At 41.3% G+C, this 19,340-nt stretch overlaps 1 protein-coding gene across 11 annotated transcripts in view; it reads right to left on the minus strand.

Annotated features, from left to right (window-relative positions):
• The window catches only part of IRAG1 (inositol 1,4,5-triphosphate receptor associated 1), a 189,707-nt gene that overhangs the window by 151,516 nt on the left and 18,851 nt on the right, over nt 1-19,340 (minus strand). For 9 of the 11 annotated variants that reach the window (XM_073347581.1, XM_073347580.1, XM_073347582.1 and 6 more), the window contains exons 1-2: nt 14,545-14,617; nt 13,188-13,251 (exon numbers count right to left, since the gene is read on the minus strand). In XM_073347581.1, the coding sequence (XP_073203682.1) occupies nt 13,188-13,205 (18 nt within the window). In that variant the 5' untranslated portion in view covers nt 13,206-13,251; nt 14,545-14,617. Of the gene's footprint in view, nt 1-13,187; nt 13,252-14,544; nt 14,618-19,340 lie in introns of those variants that run through there. The other 2 variants (XM_073347576.1, XM_073347577.1) reach the window with 1 other exon arrangement.

Genomic DNA, 19,340 nt, shown 5'->3' on the forward strand with positions numbered 1-19,340 from the left:
AAGTGAGAAGCAAGGACCAATCATTCTTGTGATGATTAATGTAGCACTGCAGATACTGCTTGTGGACCTGGTTTACCCTTTCCAGTCCAATCTCACTAGGAGCTGTGATGGGTACAGAACAATCAGTCAGGAGTCGATCTTTGGATTTATTAGCTGCTAACTTGTATAAACTGTAATTTTTCAGCAGTTTATAATTTAACCAGATTTGGGCAATTTTCACAGAAATAGCAAGAGGTGCATCTGTCATAAACATACAGCTAAGGGTAGCATAAAATCCTTCCTTTACCTGTAAAGGGTTAAGAAACTCAAATAACCTGGTTGGCACCTGACCAAAAGGACCAATAAGGGGAGAAGATACTTTCAGATCTGTGAGGGAAGGTTTTTGTTTTGTGTGTCTTTGTGTTCTCTCTGGGTCAGCGAGGAACCAGGGCAGGGAAAATACATCTCCTAAAGCCATATCTGAACTAAGCATCTAAGATTACAAATTGTAAGTAATAGGAAGGAAATGCGTTATCTTTTGTTTTAGCTTGTGAATTTTCCCTAGGCTAAGAGGGTTGTTGTTGTTGTTTTTGTAACTTTGAAGTTTTGCCTAGAGGGAAATCCTCTATGTTTTAAATCTTATTACCCTGTAAAATTACCTTCCATCCTGATTTTACAGAGGTGTTCCTTTTACTTTTTTTTTTATAATAAAGTTCTGTTTTTTAAGAATCTGTTTGGTTTTCAGTGTCCTAAAAACCAAAAGTGTCTGGTCTGTGCTCACCTTGTTTACCTATCTGGTTGGTAGATTATTCTCAAGACTCCCCAGGAAAGGGGGTGAAGGGGCTTGGGGGAATATTTTGGGGAAACAGGAACTCCAAGTGGTCCTTTTCCTGAATCTTTGTCTAACTCACTTGGTGGTGGCAGCAGTACTCATCCAAGGACAGGGAAGGATTTGTACCTTGGGGAAGTTTTTAACCTAAGCTGGTAGAAATAAGCTTAGGGGGTCTTTCATGTGGGTCCCCACATCTGTACCCCAGAGTTCAGAGTGGGGAGGGAACCCTGACAGCAACCTTAACGCAAAGGCCATTTCCCAGCTGAATTTCAAGTCCTTTCTCCAAAACATGAGGGTGCCAGAGCTTCACAGAGAAAAGGTCACCAGAATATATTTGTTACCATGGCCAAACAACATATTTTTTCCTAACCTTGTTCTCAGAAATGGAAAAATCATTTTGGCTACAAACTTTCCAAATAATTCTATTTGAGATATCGGTTATGGAAGACTTCAGGCCAAATGCTTAAAGTTTAGCAAAGTCATAAGGCATGGACAACAGAATCTTATAATGGGAAGCCTTGGACAACCTTAACAGGTTATGTTATTATTAATCTTCACATAATTTAGAATACTTAAAATATTAAATAGTAATCCACAGAAAGGCATTCAAAGGAGTCTGACAAAATTATAAAAGGAAGGAAATTCAAAATTATGGTTTAAATTTCTTTCTTATTTCATCTGATTGCGCCGAGTGAGGCAGCACAGGAACCTGTACTACATGGATGCATCACCAAGGACCAGACGGTTCCTGGCTGTTGCACACACAGAGGTAAACAGGGGCCTGGGAGAATCACAGTCCCGGAGTTCAAAAGAGCGAAGGGATTGCATGTCCCAGGGCACAAACTACCTCTAAGGTGCAATGAGGGGGTATAGCGATTGCTTCTCCCACCCTTACTGATATATGGCTTCACAAGCCAAGGAAGAAAAAGAAGGGCAACATTACCAAGAATCATGACCTGCACCAAGATGCCGTTAATGTCAGTTGGATGGTCTAGGAAAAAAGACCCTGCTTTCACCTTGTCAAAAAGTCCAGCATTTCTAAGAATCCAGGCATCGTGGACTTTCCCAAACCAGCCAATGTTTATGTCAGTAAACCACCTGCAGTGATAAACCAAGGTCTGTGTAACCATCGAAAAACACCTCATTCTGTTTATATACTCCGAGGCTTGGCAGAGTGCACATAATGGGGCATGCATCCCATCTATCACCCCAGCAGTTAGGAAAGTCCATGTCATCGAATCCATTGTTTCCTGACCATTGCCTAACCTGCCAACCCTGTACAGCAGGGCACACTTTAGTTCCTGGCACACCTCAATGACAACCACCCACACCATTGATTTTCCAATGCCAGTTTGATTCCTTACCTACCAACAACAATTTGGAGCTGCAAGCATATTGCCTTCACCACTCATTTCTCCACTGTTAGGCCAACTCTCATCTAGGTATTTCTGCACTGCAGGACTGGGATGAACTTGGCACACAACTTCAGGAACATGCCCTTCCGTATCTGCAAGATCAGGAGCCACTACTGGTCTCCCCAGGTCTGTAGGACTATTCAGTCCGACCACTCAGTGCTCATCAGACAGGCCCAAGACCACCTCTCCACTGTGTGTGCAGCTGTTTCATGATTAGCTGTAACAGTGTAGCTGCTGCATTCCCTGTCCAGTCATCCTCAGTTGACTGAGAATTGCATACTTGCAAATACTGTCATGGGCTAGTTGCACCTTTGACCCCTCTCTGGTCTCTCTGAATGTACTTCCTCAGAGAGAGGCCTCTTGCCTTCACCTGTCATGGGCTGGAATCCCGTGATTCTTCCACTCAGACTGGGTCCCTGGTCTACAGCACCCTGCAGGTATGTCTACACTGCAGCAGGGAGTGTCTCCCCCAGCCCTGGTAGACAGATGTGTTAGCTTTGGCCGAGCTATTGCATTAAAAATAGCAGTGTGGATGTTGTGGCACAGACTAGCTGCCTGAATACAAGCCTGCCCGATCCCTGGGGTCCATACTTAGGTGAGTAGCCCACACTGTTGCCTATGCCATCACCAAGGCTGCAACATTCACACTGCAAGCTCAGCCAGAGCTAGGGAGTTTCTGTCTACCCAGGCTGCGAGCCCTGCTCTCTGATGCCCCCATCTCTCCCCTTCAATGAGGGTATCACCTTTTTCAGTCCAGCCAAGTCATTTGATTGTTCTGTATCTCTTGAACCTGGTTAAACTGGTTTAGGCAACTCACCCAGGGTTGGAGATAAACTTCAAATTGGTTGGTTTTCTGTCTTGTCTCAGGTATTCCTGGAGCAGCTATTATCAGGTCATTGTCTTCCTTCCTACCTACATGCAGCTAACCCTTTCTTTAATTAACAAACAGATGGAACATATCATATTCATCAAATATTACAGGCAGCTCCCACATCCCTCACAAAAACAGGATGGTATGTCCAGACCTTATAATGGATAAGAATGCTGTGTTCCACCATGCTGCACCCAAGTTTCCAGTCGTGAATTCAAAAATAGCTCATGACAGTTGTAGATTATGGGATAAATCAGAAGGAATTGTGGACATTTGACCCCAAGTTTCACCAATTCCCTGAAAGGCATGCAGGTATCCCAAAATACATAACAGCTGTTCCACACTACACAACGACTGTTTCCCGTGGTAGTGTGCCTGATGTGGTGTGCATGACACTGAGATGCTACCCACACACAGTGCAATACACCTTTTGCAGATACAACTAGATATTATGTGAATGCAATGTACCAGCACAAGCAACCAACTGTGAACACACAATGCTGAAATTGTTCGGTCAATGCCACTATGCTGGCAGAAATTTGCTGATACAAGTTTCTAATGAAGACAAGCTCTTAAGCACAGTCTCTGCTGGACCACCCTCCAAAGGCACTGCAGTTCTGCAATGCCCCCCCCGCCCCCCACAGACCAGATTGCAACTTCACTACCTCTCCCTGAGCTTTTGGATCCCCCTTATATACCAAAGATTCTTGACATGCGGTCTTCCCTGCTAGTTTTTCCCCTATATCTGTCTCTCTTCCTTCTCTCTAGGTTTCCCTTCCTTTTTCATCCCAGTCATCTTCTTCCCCCCATCTCTTTTTCCCCTCCTTATTCTCTCTGTTCCACCGATCTCCCCTCCTCCAGTTCTCTCCATCAGTTAAGTCTGGCAAAGAATCTCCATTTCCTGTGAGGCTGCCTGCTGACCTATTTTAATTCTCACTTCCCCAGCTGCTAGCCCTTCACAGGGGAATAAAAATCGTAAGATAAAATGATTTTTAAAATGTAATTTATGTTTATTTAAATAATTTATGAAGATTTAAATCAGATTTTTATTTACATGTTGGTAGTTCATTTTTATCCCATATTATACTTTTATATTGCTAAAGTAGATGTTTTGTACTTGTTTCTTTAATTAGCTCCCTAACTGTTAGTAGAATTTCAGATTTTACCTAGCAAATTGTTTTTTAACTAAGACGTTTCATAAAAGTTAATTATGCTTTTAAAAAGACACATTTAGGGCCTTATTAATAATATTACCAGGTGAACAGAAAAATGTTTAAGCAAATAGCACATGTTACATTGGCAACCAGCATCACCCTGTAATATAATCAAAAGTTTTCACAAATGAAGAAAGCTGACATGCTTCAACTTCAGAGTCTGACTCTGTCTGGAGCACAATTTCCAATTACTTCAAACTGCACTTTGGTGGTTTTGAATATCCCACCCGTGAGTGCCTAACTGTGAACTTTAGCTTACCTTTAAGCTCTAATTTTAAAATGTTGGCCTGTGTGTATTAAAAAAATTCAGAATAAACTTTACATAGATTAACAAAGTTAAGTTTTTATTGCTAACACGAACAATTTTGTTGTGAAATGACAAGAGTTTTATGCCATGAAGAGAAAAGTTGTTTATTAAACTACAGTTTTAATCCCTGGTGCTGCAAATACTTATGCACATGCTTAACTTTAGACCTGGAGTAGCCCCAATGGGACTATTCATGTGGGTGACGTTATATGTACCTGCTTAAACGTTTGCAGGCTCAGGGTATTAATTTTCAGTATTTTGTTCTTCACCTACAGTAGTTTTGTACCATTCAAATAAGATCAGTGATCAATAAAATCACATTGAATTCAGCAAGTCCACTTGCTTCTCTCTACTACTGCCTTTTACCAGGGGTCAGCAAGCAACTCTAGAGAGAGAAGAACTATGTAGCACTACCTGTCTGGAGAAGGAGAACAAATAGCCAGTAGCAGGAGCCTAGCAGTTCCCAGTAACACTTGAGAGATATGGATGTTAGTAAAACTGGGAAAATTTTGCTCAACACTGCTCTCAAGACTAACAAAAGTACAGTATCACAATATATATAAAAAAAAAGTTACTATGCCATTGTAGTAAAGAGTAATAAAAGAAATTAATTGGGCTAAATTTGCATATAGATTCCTTAATTGTGCCCAGAGGATTAAGAATTACATCCATGAGTACAAATACAAACTCAAAATTGCATGTGCTAACTATGTAAATGCAGGTCTCCATATAGTTAAATTCTCAGTTATCTAGTGTGTGTGTGTATAGAAGTGCCCATTTGAGCATATCCATTCACAGGTATACAAATATTGCAGACAGTTAAGAAAATCAGTTGAAAATTTGTTTTTTTAAAATGTCACTTTAAAGAATTAAATGTACTAGTCTGATAAATAAATCTTTGGGTTTGCAACTTTCATTGAATTGTTTTAGACAAGCTGGTGAGTGAAGGTGTGACACTCAGATGAAAATACCTTTACTTCTCTGATTCACAAATATGAATGGTAATTTCATACTGCAGAAGAAAGCTGGGGAATATTACTAAGTGTACAGAGTTAAATATAACCCACTGATTTAAAAAAACAAAAACAAACCGAAAAAAAAACAAAACCCAACACAGCAACAACAAAACCACACACACAAAAACCCAAGTGCTAACACCATTAAAAAGCTAAACAATACAGTCTTTTTTTTTTAAACCTCAGTTCTTCTTTAGAAACCATGCAATTAAATTCTGAGAAGAAACAATTATCTCAGACGGGGGTGGGGGAAAGACATTTTAAAAATCAGTATTAGACAGTAAGGGTTTTTCCCTACAGAACTGGGGTGGGAAAAGGCTCTTAAAACATCACACTCCATCCTTCTGTCTTTTAGCTTATAATGACCAATGTCCTTCTAAAGGCCTGGAATACTGATTTCTACAGGACAAATAGGCAGTTTTGTTCAAAAGGCAACAACCCATGCTTGCACACAGGTATTCAAATATCACACTTCAAGGTGTAATTTGCTCATCCCATTGTTTGACTCCCTTGTAGAGAAACGCACTATTGGCTAATGCTTCATGCTGATTTTTCACCTTACTATGAAACATCAAGTGTGTATGGCCCACTGTCAGAGATATGGGGTGTGGGACTTGAAAGACCAGTGACCTGAACTGGGATGGCAAATCCTCTGCTCCTGGACTGTGAAGAAATGGGCCCAAAAGATAAGGAATACTGAAGTGCCTTACGGGCAGTGTTCTGATTCTATCCCAAGGAGACAAATCCCTACTCTACCCAAACCAAAAGGGGACTGAGCCTGAGACCTTGCATGCCTATAACTCCCATTGACAAAGCTGGGAGCTTTGCATGTGCAACAATTCTCTGCTGGTGTAAACTGAGGCAGCTCCACTGAAATCAACAGAACTGCAGAAATTTACACCAACAGAGTTTAGCCTTAAATATTTAAAAATTGTTTTAAATAAAAATGTTTCTACATACAATGTGCATTAACTTACACAATGAGAACTGTTTCTTTAAACTAGCAAACTCCATATTAAAATGGAAGCTCCCTCCTATGAACCCCAATATGGCCAAGAATTACCACTAAAATAGGATAACTGCTCAGAAACCCTCACAACAGTAGCAACAGCAGTGATATAGTTTCAGCCCAAAATCCGAGGGCCAGATCCATAGCTAGTGGTGAAATTGACTTTTGGCATAACTTAGGCGTTGTCTGCATTAACTGCACTGTTGCAAACCCCAAGTGTAGACAAGGACAGCCATGATTCAACTCAGCTTACTTCAGTTTCAGTTGGGGTAAGTACTCTTCCGCCAGTGCAGATTGCTGCTTTCCTTGTCTGTTTTTGGGGTTTGCACCAGTGCAGCCACATCAGTGGATCACCATCAAATACTGGAACTGAAGCAAAATTCCAAATGTAGACAAGGTCTTAGAGCAGCCTAGGTGTTGCTCTAAATTACAGCAGTGAGCATACACCCTAGGGTCCAGCCCAATGACGAGGCATCCTAAGAGTGCATCACGAAGCCATGTCCATTGCCTCCACATAAATACACTCTATGCCTGAGAATGGCAGCATGTAATGTAGAACTGACTACAACTGATTTATGCCACTGAAGGATTTGTCTACATTAAGGGAATCCCCAATAGTCGTTTTAGAGCTGCTCTTTGTTCCTTCTGCAATGCCAAAGTGGAACAAATGGGACAGAGCTGGGGGCCAGGACTGGAGCAGAACTCCTTAGTTTAGGCTAATTTTAAAATAGTAGAAATTATCATCCTCATTCTCCTAAAACTCGGAAATCTGTTCACTTTGCTTTAATGCTACTTAGTTTCTTTTCAGTCTGCCTACTTTTATTTAAGGCTCTTCATATTTTTTTTAAACAATTTTCTCCCATTATATTCATTCAGTTTATCCAAAGACTTAAACATGGCTTACTTTTAATTCCCAGATTTAGGATTTTCCCTGGGTTTTATGGTTCTGGAAAATTGTTAGTCCCAAGATTCTTACATGTTTTTTTATCCAGTTTCTCAATTTCAGGTCACTTCAAGAAGCACATTTATATGTTAGTACTATATAATAACCAATATTTTACCTTCTCTGAAGCTAAGAAGTTTGTTTTAACTGTACAAGAGTAAGGAACAATCACTTTGTCAATTCTCCTGTATCCACCAATTCAAAATCATCATCATCACCCTGCTAAATCTAGTAACCTGAAACATTATTAAATGTACATATATCCTTTCTTTTTTACTTGCCCACTTGTTTCAATACCGCTTAAAACATAGCTACAATTTACTAAAAAGTCCATTTAAGATGGCCAACTCAAAATCCAAATAAAATAAGAATAGGCAAAAGTGTGGGAAGACCTCAACATAAGTCAGGTGAGACAGAATTTTACAAATTTCAAATGATCAGGGAGTAGAAAGGGACAAGGTATTTCTATTCCACCAGAAAATGTTCATGAATATTTGATTTAAGGAAACACAACATACTGACATTAAAAAAACAACTCTGAAAGTGTACATGTGAGAGACATTGCAAATATCTCACCAGATCTGATCCTCAATTGACGTCTTACCTCATCTTTCTTTGAAAATGAACATATATTCCATGCCAACCTGACTGTTACATAGTTTGGAACCTACAACACTAGTAAAGTCAACATACTGCTGAAATTCATTAACTTCTCTGTGGATACATTAGCTAGCATCTCCCACTGACTTCTAGGTGTCTAGATTAAATATAAAAGCTCATTGACTTCTGTAGAGTTTCAAAGCTTATCAAATTCCACTACATTTCATGGGGATTTATTCACACAAAGAACTTCCAGAACTAAAAAGAAGAATCTTTCTGCACTGTATTAATAATCAAGACACCCAGCTATAGCTCACTCATCACAGAAACCAAGACGCAGAAAGAGGTGGGAAAGATGGGGATCCATCAATGCCTAGTGCTTTCAGTTTTAGAGGATTGTGTAGAATGTCTCCTCATATGATCAGATTGAGGAAGTAAAACTCCCCTTATCCACCCTGAAAAAAAATTCTTGGCAATACGCCCTGGAGAAGATGCCTTCTCAACTCCAATTTGGCAATCAAGTTAAACCTTGTGTATATAAGCAAGAATTACCTTAAAGAAGCATTTAATTCCAATTATAACTCAAGGTACTACTGGATAACCAAATAAGAATCTACTTTTTCTTGAATCCAGGTATAATTAAGTCTGCCAGGATATCCAGGGTCAAAGAAGAACATCAAATAGAAGGAGGAAAAAATACCAAATTGCAAAGTGACTTGGTCACAAATCTATTAAAAAGCTTTCTGTCAAAAAAAAAAAAAAAAAGAAAAGAAAACACACACAACCCTGAATCATTTAGAATACACACACACAATACACATTAAATAATATAAATTTTTATGCAGTGGGACTTTTTGAAGGCAGGAACATAACTGGATTAAATTATAGCTTACTCACTTGTATTCTGGATCAAAGGAAGCATGTGACATGATAAACAGACAATGATCAGTGGGGAAGTTTAGTCTATAACAAAAAGTTACAATTCCTATACTTGCCTATTAAGAGCCAAAAGTCTGCCCTCAAGTGTACACATCATTTGTATCAACCGGAAGGCAAAAAAGGAACCATGTAATCACCTGAGAGCAGAATGCAGCTATAAAGCCCTTCAAGCAATAAATCAAGAAACAGCTCATCCAAATACCTATTGTATGCTGAAGGATTCAAGGATTTCCAATTCATGTCAGAGGTTTTTCAGTTCTTTTCAAAAGATGAAAAGGGCATGAGAATGCTTCAACACAAGACTAGAGAGAAGCTACAACTACTCTCTGTAAATACAAAAGAAGATTCACTTCCAGTCAATCAGAATGCCATATGAACAGGAGGATTTTGCTGTTCATAGCAAGGAAGGTACCATTTGAAAAAACTGTCTCTCTCACATGAAACTTGGACTGTTTTTTCACGCTGTCAAAAAGTGAGTTAATAGGCAATGGTGCTTTAGTTGCATCTGAACACCACATTTTGCAAACAAATCTACAAACAAAAATACTTTTTTGACAAAAAGTAGTTACTGTATATTGGGTCAGATTTCAACCTCAACCCAGATTTTCAACCTCAACTCAGCCTCTATTTTTACTGTTGTAACTTTGCACCTACAAATATTTAGGTCTGAATTTTTGTGCCCACCATTATTTGCTGGCACATAATGGAAGTGTTGGTTGTGACTCCATAGTTAAAGACTGTGTTCTAAAATAGGCAATAAATTCCTTTTTTTCCCTCTATATGCGGTTGATCTTTCTGTGAAAATTTTGACATAGTACTAGTTTTCATGTCCTTTAAATTTTCCATATTTTTTTTTATTTTGATTTTGTCTAATACATTAATAGGAAGTGCTTGAAACTAAAATTTTGGTTTCTAACATTTTATTACCGATGAGTATCTTTAGAACAACATTGTCTATCTTCTCAGATTGGTAGAGGTGACAAATGGATCTAGTGCAATAAGTAGTTTTTTAAAAAATAAATATTTATGATAGAGAGGTTTTTTTGCTGTTCTTAACTGAAAGAATATTAGTCAAACTGGCTGCTGTGAGAGTATCACAGACAGGTTTGTAAGGTTTGGTTTTGGAATCAGTTTAATAGAGGCATATCGACCCTATATACTCATCCTTAAATGTCTGCTTTCGTTAATGGGTATCAATCCCCTCCTTTTAATTTGCCTAGCGGTATGAGACAGGGTTGCCAGTTATCTCTGCTGTTTGCTTTGGCAATAGAGCCATTTCCAATAAATGTGATAAATAGCCCCTTGGTAAAGGGCATCAAAACATCTTTTGGATTAGAACATAAAATAGCTTTGTATGCTGACATACTCGAAAGCTCATGCTCAAATAAATTGGTTAGTCTCTAAGGTGCCACAAGTACTCCTTTTCTTTTTGCGAATACAGACTAACACGGCTGTTACTCTGAAACCTGTTAAAAATTATGGAACAATTGACTTTGGAATTTGGGCAGATATCAGACTTCAAAATAAACTATATGACAGATCTGAAGTTTTAGGAATTAATATTCCTGAAAGGGTGAAAACAAACTATCATCAGCTACATAAATTTAAATTGGAAAAGGAATATTTAAACTATTTAGGAATATATATTGTGTAGAAACATACAAACCTTTTTTAAGGCAAATTACCCGCCAATGTAGAAGAAAAGACTTGGAGGAATGAAACAAATAAGAAATTTTTTGGCTAGGTAGGGTAGCCTTGGTAAAGATGAATGTCCTCCCCAAGTTATTATTGTATCAGTGCATCCCTTGACATGATGACTATCAAATACACTGCACGATGTGCTATTAATATGGAAACCTAAAAGATAAAAGGGTGAGTTCTAAAGTTCTGTATAAGCCAATACCGTCTCCAATTACTCCCACTGGGAATGAAGGCAAAATGTCCTCAGGGACGATGAAGGCCTCCAGTGCTGTCAAGAGACAGAGGCACACAATGGGAAGAGCAGGTAAAATGGAGGGGGAGGAGTGGAAACAGACAGGGAAGATTGTGTGCGCATGAGGTCGTTGACGGCAGGAGGGGGAAAGCGTGCGTGTATACACATGTAGGGGCACAGGGACAGCCACGAGAGGGGTTTGTGTAGGGGAATGTAAGGGAGTACAGGAGGGAGACAAGGGGGCGGCAGAATAGAGGCAAGAGGAACAGAGACAGGAGAGAGAGAGAGAAAGTGAGGGGGAAAGGCAGGAGGATATAAAAACAGAAGATGAGGCAGGGAAATAGAAAGGGAAGAGGGAAGGAAGAATTCAGGGTTCACAGATAGGGATGCTGGAGGACGATAGAAAGAGAGATCACGGCTCCTCCCCCACCTCAAGGCTTAGGAGACGGTAAGGAGCCCCTCCAAAACAGCCAGCAGTGAGGCTCACATTTTTGTTTGGGCATTTAAGTTTCCATTTTGAAGCTCAAATGATCACATACAAATTAACATTCGAGAGCTTCCCCTAAAAGGCTCAAAAGTCAAAAGGCTGATGGAAAAAAAAAAAAAAGAGTGATTTGGTTTTTGTTTGAAGTCTCATGATTTGTAGGTGCCTGTGTTATGTTTGAGTACTTGTATGGGACATTGTTGCTGCTAACACCCTCCCTTACTTGTCTCACCACAATCTCCACCTCTCTTTTCCCCTCCACGTCCCAGCCCCTAAAAGCTGCAGGGAACACCTCCACTGGCAGGCAGGTAATCTCCCCTGACAAGAGGGCCTCTGAGCTTTGCTATTGGGCCAGCTTCTGGGTCTGACGCACCACAGGCAGTTCATTGGCCCAAAACTGCCATTCCAAGTCTGGGGATGAAGAGAGAAGCTGGGATAGTGTGGATTTCCATATGGTTGTGATATGCAATACCCACATACAAACAAACAAAAACTTTGCTGTGACAGAGGTTGTAACACAACATACCTGACCCCAAACTAAAAGAGGAAGGAAAAAAGTCAAGCCATCTAACAGTATATGCCTTCTATTCCTACAGGCGCACACCTGATCCACTACCACAACTTTTGTATGCCATACTCCACAACCTTAAACCTACCTGCTAGAAACGCCTACCTTTCATCACTCTGCTGAGACACACCAGACAACTGCTCTTAAAAATATATCATATATTACACCTGAAGTTACATTAAGGGTACCTAGAGTATGGGGCACTCTTTTTTAGCATTTCTATAATCTAAATATCACCAAGTGCCTTTCCTGATTGTTAGTATTAATTTATAAGGCTTCCTTTTGCTCTTCACTGTGCCCCTACTATCTCTCTGGGATGGATTAACTAAACTGGAGGGACATATGCATTTTAGCATATTACTTGGAAGATCTAGCAAGGTTTGGGGTCTTTACCAGGGACTAAACTTATCAGCTGGCTTTCTAACATATTAAATCCTGTCTGTGCAATCAGTGTACCAAATCCTGAGGTCCTTACTCACTTTCCACTTGACTTTCTTGGTTTTCCCCAGTCTTTATAAATATGTTTAGGGAATCTGCTATAAGTAACTACCCTTGACAGTGATACACACCAAAATCCCAAACCCTCTAATATTAAACTGTGAAGTATTCACTAACAGAAAAACGAACCCCTTTTCCCAGATACACTGTGAAGAGTTATGTTTATGTTCTGTGCACTTCACTAAAGTTTACAACACACAAGCCTATGCAGGGTTCAACTAACTATAAAATGAGCGCTGGAATGTAATCAAATACTTAAAGGACACATTATAAACCAGTCTTGTTCTGAATCTGTCCTGAGAAATTCTAATTTTACACAGAACCTCCTGGTAGTGACAGATGTTATTCTTAGCCAATTCAAGGAAGTCTGGGGACCACTCTTCTGTTCATTAACAGAAAGTTACTCTTGAGAGAAAAGAGATATGCTATTACAAAAGAATTAAGTAGAAGTTGTCCCAAAGTAAAGGCCCATCAAAGTTTTTTTAAAAAACCCAAGACATTTCTTCTTTTAAATGTATAACTTTAAAGAAGCTGTAGTCATAGAAGGTTTGCCTGAGTAAGGAATTTAAAATTGATTACCTGATTAAGTTTGTTCATTTTGGTATGTTGAAACACTGAAATAAATTGATGGACGATTCATGACCTTTAAAAAAAATAAAAAATATTTCCAGAATTAAGTAAATTTTAAGATGCGGGGGGGACGACAGGGGAGGGTTTATGGGAAACCAAACTACTGAGTCAGAAACAAACGAGGAACCCCCTAAAACAGGGATCGGCAACCTTTGGCACACAGCCTGTCAGGGAAATCCGCTGGCGGGCTGGGACGGTTTGTTTAGCTCTGGCGTCCGCAGGTTCAGCTGATTGCAGCTCCCACTGGTCGTGGGTCGCCATTCCAGGCCAATGGGGGCTGCGGGAAGAAGTGCCCCGGCCCGCACCACTTCCCACAGCCTGCATTGCCTGGAGCGGCAAATTGTGGCCAGTGGGACCTGCGGACGCTGCGGGTAAACAAATCGTCCTGGCCCGCCAGCGGCTTTCCCTGACAGGCCGCGTGCCAAAGGTTGCCGATCCCTGTCCTAAACCAAACTTGCCAAAGTGCAAGTTAAGTCAGAGCACGTTGAGGACACATTTTATTCTCTCTTCTCCTCCATCAAACTAAATGAGATTAAACAACAAAAACTTATGTTCCAATGCATGAATAGAGTCCATTGCATCTAACAAAAGCAAGGGAAAATCAGAATTTAATTTGACATGCTGACCTGTAGAGTTCTGCGCTGATACAAAATTTGTATCTGCATTTGATCTGCAAAAATGGTCCGAGTGCAGATATCTGCAGATATAAAGCAGATATCCACAGATTTTTCCACTGAACGTATCCGATGAAGTGAGCTGTAGCTCACGAAAGCTTATGCTCAAATAAATTTGTTGGACTCCAAGGTGCCACAAGTACTCCTTTTCTTTTTACAGATTTGCAGGGCTCTATTGACTTGTAATTTGTAATTTCCATATTCTATTTGGTTTCCTTCCAAGGCCTAAAAAATGTGTTATCTTATCTGTCATGAATTTTACAGTACTGTAACCTTAAAATCCCACCTGTCTTGCAGGAAGGAATCTGTTTTTGCAGGAATTCAATTTTATTCAATAGAATTTACCAGGCAGAGTAAGAAATCCTTCACAGGACATGTGAAATCTTAAGGCTTGAAGACTGTATAATTTCTGCAAGACAATGTGGTTTGAGAATGAAATTTCAGTATGGAGCCTAAATTTCCCTGCTCATATGGGTTCCTCAGAGGGTCCCCAAATATTCTATAAAATTTGGGGATTTAATAGAAGAGTATGTTCATTCTATTATTTGAATGTGTTGATTTAGATTTAACATTAGCTAAGCACAAATCCAGCAAGTTAGGGAAAATAAGTTTTCATGCTTTCAACCTCTTACCTTGCTTGGTTTTCCTTCTTTCCTGTCATCTAAGATGAATTCTTCATGTGCAGAGTAATTTTTTTCTGTTCACATAAAGAAAAAAATAATGCTATATTTCAAATATAGTAGAAACTATTATTATCAAACGGTATATTTGATCCAGAAGTACATGAAAAATGCTGGAACAAGGAAAGAGCGTTATTCATATACATTGCACAGCCAAGAGTACAGCATCTGCATTGCCTTTATATAGCTCACGCAATAATAATCTGGCAACCACATTTCATCAGAAGAAATCCAGGCAATTAAAATGATTAGACCTAGCAACAGTTTCTTTTTTGTCTTCCTACCCAATGGGCCAAATTTAATCAGAGAAATGATGTTCAAGGAACTGCTGCATACAATTAAGTAATAAAGTTGTCTGGCTCTATGCTAACTAAATCATCCCTCATTTGAAGCTCTTTATTTTTATTTTTTTACAACTATCCCTTTCATGATAGCTTCTTAATGAGAACTTTAGAGCTGCCCCTACTGTTTGGGATATGCGACATTGTTTAGCTTTGAACCACTCAACACAGGAGGGTGGATTTCATTAATATTTTACCAATAATCCTGTTATATTGTGTATTTTCATGAATAAAGGCTAAAAGGCTTTAATTCACTGTGGAAGTAAATCCCTTGATGCATTAGAGTCCTTTATCATGTCCACTTTCTCAAAAATATTTTACTAAATTCCTAATGTCATTAGTCAAAAAATTTGGCTTCTGTACCTCAGCACCCGTGTAGTCTAATCCTGATCTAGGAGGTATACATTTTCTTAGAACAAGCTATGAAATGTCAATTCAGTATTTGGCTCTACCTTCCTCCAGTTATCATATGAGGTATAGTAGAGGACTGCATGTGTTGATGTCAAGGACATTCAACTGAATGCGCTTAGCCCTCTGAAACATGCAAATTGGGGGGTGAAGATGGACAGTAACCCAGGAGCTAAAGATGATAAATGAAAAATGTTAATCCTGGTCAATTTACCCCTAACCAAATAAGAAGGTGCCATGAATTAATAGAAGAAAAATATTTAAAACAAGAAAAGCAATCTTGTGTTTTGCTAGTTGGGTACATGAGCCCAATCTAGTGGGTGCAAGAGGGATTTAATCCAGCCTTCTGCATCCCAAATTCTTCTTTAAAATTCATTTCTCAGAAGCAGATGACAGCCTTTGACCTCACTGAACTGAGCAGTAAGTAGCTCAATATCGAGGAAAAGGCTGAACAGCTCTCTACGGCAGCAGAAAATGGGTCTGGAGACTGGCAAAGTTTGATGGTGAATAGAGGATAGTTTTGTAAATTCAAACAGAATGAATGTAATTCTCAAAAATTTCCTTTGGAATGGAGGATAAAGTTACATATTTCTTTGGAGCAGATAAAGTTACATATTTCTCTTGCCACCTTTCCACATCACAAAAGACACTGACCACATCAGAATTAATGCAGTTCAGAGTGAGATATGAGGAGAGGCTAGGACTCGTGGCTCTGCTACCTCAAAGATCCACTGACCATTGCCCATGTGAAAGGGTGTATGAGAGTGTGGGCACACACATATTAGCTGTGGCAGCCATTGGAGTGCTGAGTAGCAGCCTTAGCGTTGGTCTACACTAGGACTTTAGGTCAAATTTAGCAGCGTTAAATCGATGTAAACCTGCACCCGTCCACACGAAGCCCTTTATTTCGACTTAAAGGGCTCTTAAAATCGATTTACGTATTCCACCCCTGACAAGTGGATTAGTGCTTAAATCGGCCTTGCCGGGTTGAATTTGGGGTACTGTGGACACAATTCGATGGTATTGGCCTCTGGGAGCTATCCCAGAGTGCTCCATTGTGACTGCTCTGGACAGCACTCTCAACTCAGATGCACTGGCCAGGTAGACAGGAAAAGAACTGCGAACTTTTGAATCTCATTTCCTGTTTGGCCAGCGTGGCAAGCTGCAGGTGACCATGCAGAGCTCATCAGCAGAGATGACCATGATGGAGTCCCAGAATCACAAAAGAGCTCCAGCATGGACTGAACGGGAGGTACGGGATCTGATCGCTGTATGGGGAGAGGAATCCATGCTATCAGAACTCCGTTCCAGTTTTCGAAATGCCAAAACCTTTGTCAAAATCTCCCAGGGCATGAAGGACAGAGGCCATAACAGGGATCCGAAGCAGTGCCGCGTGAAACTTAGAGGAGCTGAGGCAAGCCTACCAGAAAACCAGAGGGGCGAACGGCCGCTCCGGGTCAGAGCCCCAAACATGCCGCTTCTATGATGAGCTGCATGCCATTTTAGGAGGTTCAGGCACCACTACCCGAGCCGTGTTGTTTGACTCCTTCAATGGAGATGGAGGCAACACGGAAGCAGGTTTTGGGGACGAAGAAGATGATGATGATGATGATGATAAGGTTGTAGATAGCTCACAGCAAGCAAGCGGAGAAACCGGTTTTCCCGACAGCCAGAAACTGTTTCTCACCTTGGACCTGGAGCCAGTACCTTCCGAACCCACCCAAGGCTGCCTCCTGGACCCAGCAGGCGGAGAAGGGACCTCCGGTGAGTGTACCTTTTAAAATACTATACATGGTTTAAAAGCAAGCACATGAAAGGATTAATTTGCCCTGGCATTCGCGGCTCTCCTGGATGTACTCCCAAAACCTTTGCAAAAGGTTTCTGGGGAGGGCAGCCTTATTGCATCCTTCATGGTAGGACACTTTACCACTCCAGGCCAGTAACACGTACTCGGGAATCATTGTAGAACAAAGCATTGCAGTGTATGTTTGCTGGCATTTAAACAACATCCGTTCTTTATCTCTCTGTGTTATCCTCAGGAGAGTGAGATATCATTCATGGTCTCCTGGCTGAATAGGGTGCTTTTCTTCAGGGGACATTCAGAGGAGCCCGTTCCTGCTGAGCTGTTTGCCTGCGGCTGAACAGAAATGTTCCCCACTGTTAGCCACAGGGAGGGGGGAGGGTTGAGGGGGTAGCCACGCGGTGGGGGGAGGCAAAATGCGACCTTGTAACGAAAGCACATGTGCTATGTATGTAATGTTAACAGCAAGGTTTACCCTGAAAGAGTGTAGCCACTGTTTTATAAAATGTGTCTTTTTAAATACCGCTGTCCCTTTTTTTCCCCTCCACCAGCTGCATGTGTTTCAATGATCACAGGATCTTCTCCTTCCTTGGGTAGTGAAGATTAGAAAGAAAATAAATGCACTCATGATGAAATGTTCTCTGAGTTCATGCTGTCCTCCCACACTGACAGAGCACAGACGAATGCGTGGAGGCAAATAATGTCAGAGTGCAGGAAAGCACAAAATGACCGGGAGGAGAGGTGGTGGGCTGAAGAGAGGGCTGAAGCTCAAATGTGGTGGCAGCGTGATGAGAGGAGGCAGGATTCAATGCTGAGGCTGCTGGAGGATCAAACCAGTACGCTCCAGTGTATGGTTGAGCTGCAGCAAAGGCAGCTGGAGCACAGACTGCCACTACAGCCCCTGTGTAACCAACTGCCCTCCTCCCCAAGTTCCATAGCCTCCACACCCAGATGCCCAAGAACGCGGTGGGGGGGGGGCCCACCAGCCAACCATCCACTCCGCCACAGAGGATTGCCCCAAAAACAGAAGGCTGGCATTCAATAAATTTTAAAGTTGTAAACTTTCAAAGTGCTGTGTGGCATTTTCCTTCCCTCCTCCACCACCCCTCCTGGGTTACCTTGGTAGTCGTCCCCCTATTTGTGTGATGAATGAATAAAGAATGCATGAATGTGAAGCAACAATGACTTTATTGCCTCTGCAAGCAATGATTAAAGGGAGGAGGGGCGGGTGGTTAGCTTGCAGGGAAGTAGAGTGAACCAAGGGGCGGGGGGTTTCATCAAGGAGAAACAAACAGAACTTTCACACCGTAGCCTGGCCAGTCATGAAACTGGTTTTCAAAGCTTCTCTGATGCGTACCGCGCCCTCCTGTGCTCTTCTAACCGCCCTGGTGTCTGGCTGCGCGTAACCAGCAGCCAGGTGATTTGCCTCAACCTCCCACCCTGCCATAAACGTCTCCCCCTTACTCTCACAGATATTGTGGAGCAAACAGCAATAATAATGGGAATATTGGTTTCGCTGAGGTCTAAGCGAGTCAGTAAACTGCACCAGTGCGCCTTTAAACGTCCAAATGCACATTCTACCACCATTCTGCACTTGCTCAGCCTGTAGTTAAACAGCTCCTGACTACTGTCCAGGCTGCCTGTGTACGGCTTCATGAGCCATGGCATTAAGGGGTAGGCTGGGTCCCCAAGGATACATATAGGCATTTCAACATCCCCAACAGTTATTTTCTGGTCTGGGAATAAAGTCCCTTCCTGCAGCTTTTGAAACAGACCAGAGTTCCTGAAGATGCGAGCGTCATGTACCTTTTCCGGCCATCCCACGTTGATGTTGGTGAAACGTCCCTTGTGATCCACCAGAGCTTGCAGCACTATTGAAAAGTACCCCTTGCGGTTTATGTACTCGGTGGCTTGGTGCCAAGATAGGGATATGGGTTCCGTCTATGGCCCCACCACAGTTAGGGAATCCCATTGCAGCAAAGCCATCCACTATGACCTGCACATTTCCCAGGGTCACTACCCTTGATATCAGCAGATCTTTGATTGCATTGGCTACTTGCATCACAGCAGCCCCCACAGTAGATTTGCCCACTCCAAATTGATTCCCAACTGACCGGTAGCTGTCTGGCATTGCAAGCTTCCACAGGGGTATCGCCACTCGCTTCTCAACTGTGAGGGCTGCTCTCATCTTGGTATTC

The sequence above is a fragment of the Lepidochelys kempii genome, chromosome 6 (genome assembly GCF_965140265.1).
Source record: "Lepidochelys kempii isolate rLepKem1 chromosome 6, rLepKem1.hap2, whole genome shotgun sequence".
Classification (NCBI taxonomy): domain Eukaryota; kingdom Metazoa; phylum Chordata; order Testudines; family Cheloniidae; genus Lepidochelys; species Lepidochelys kempii.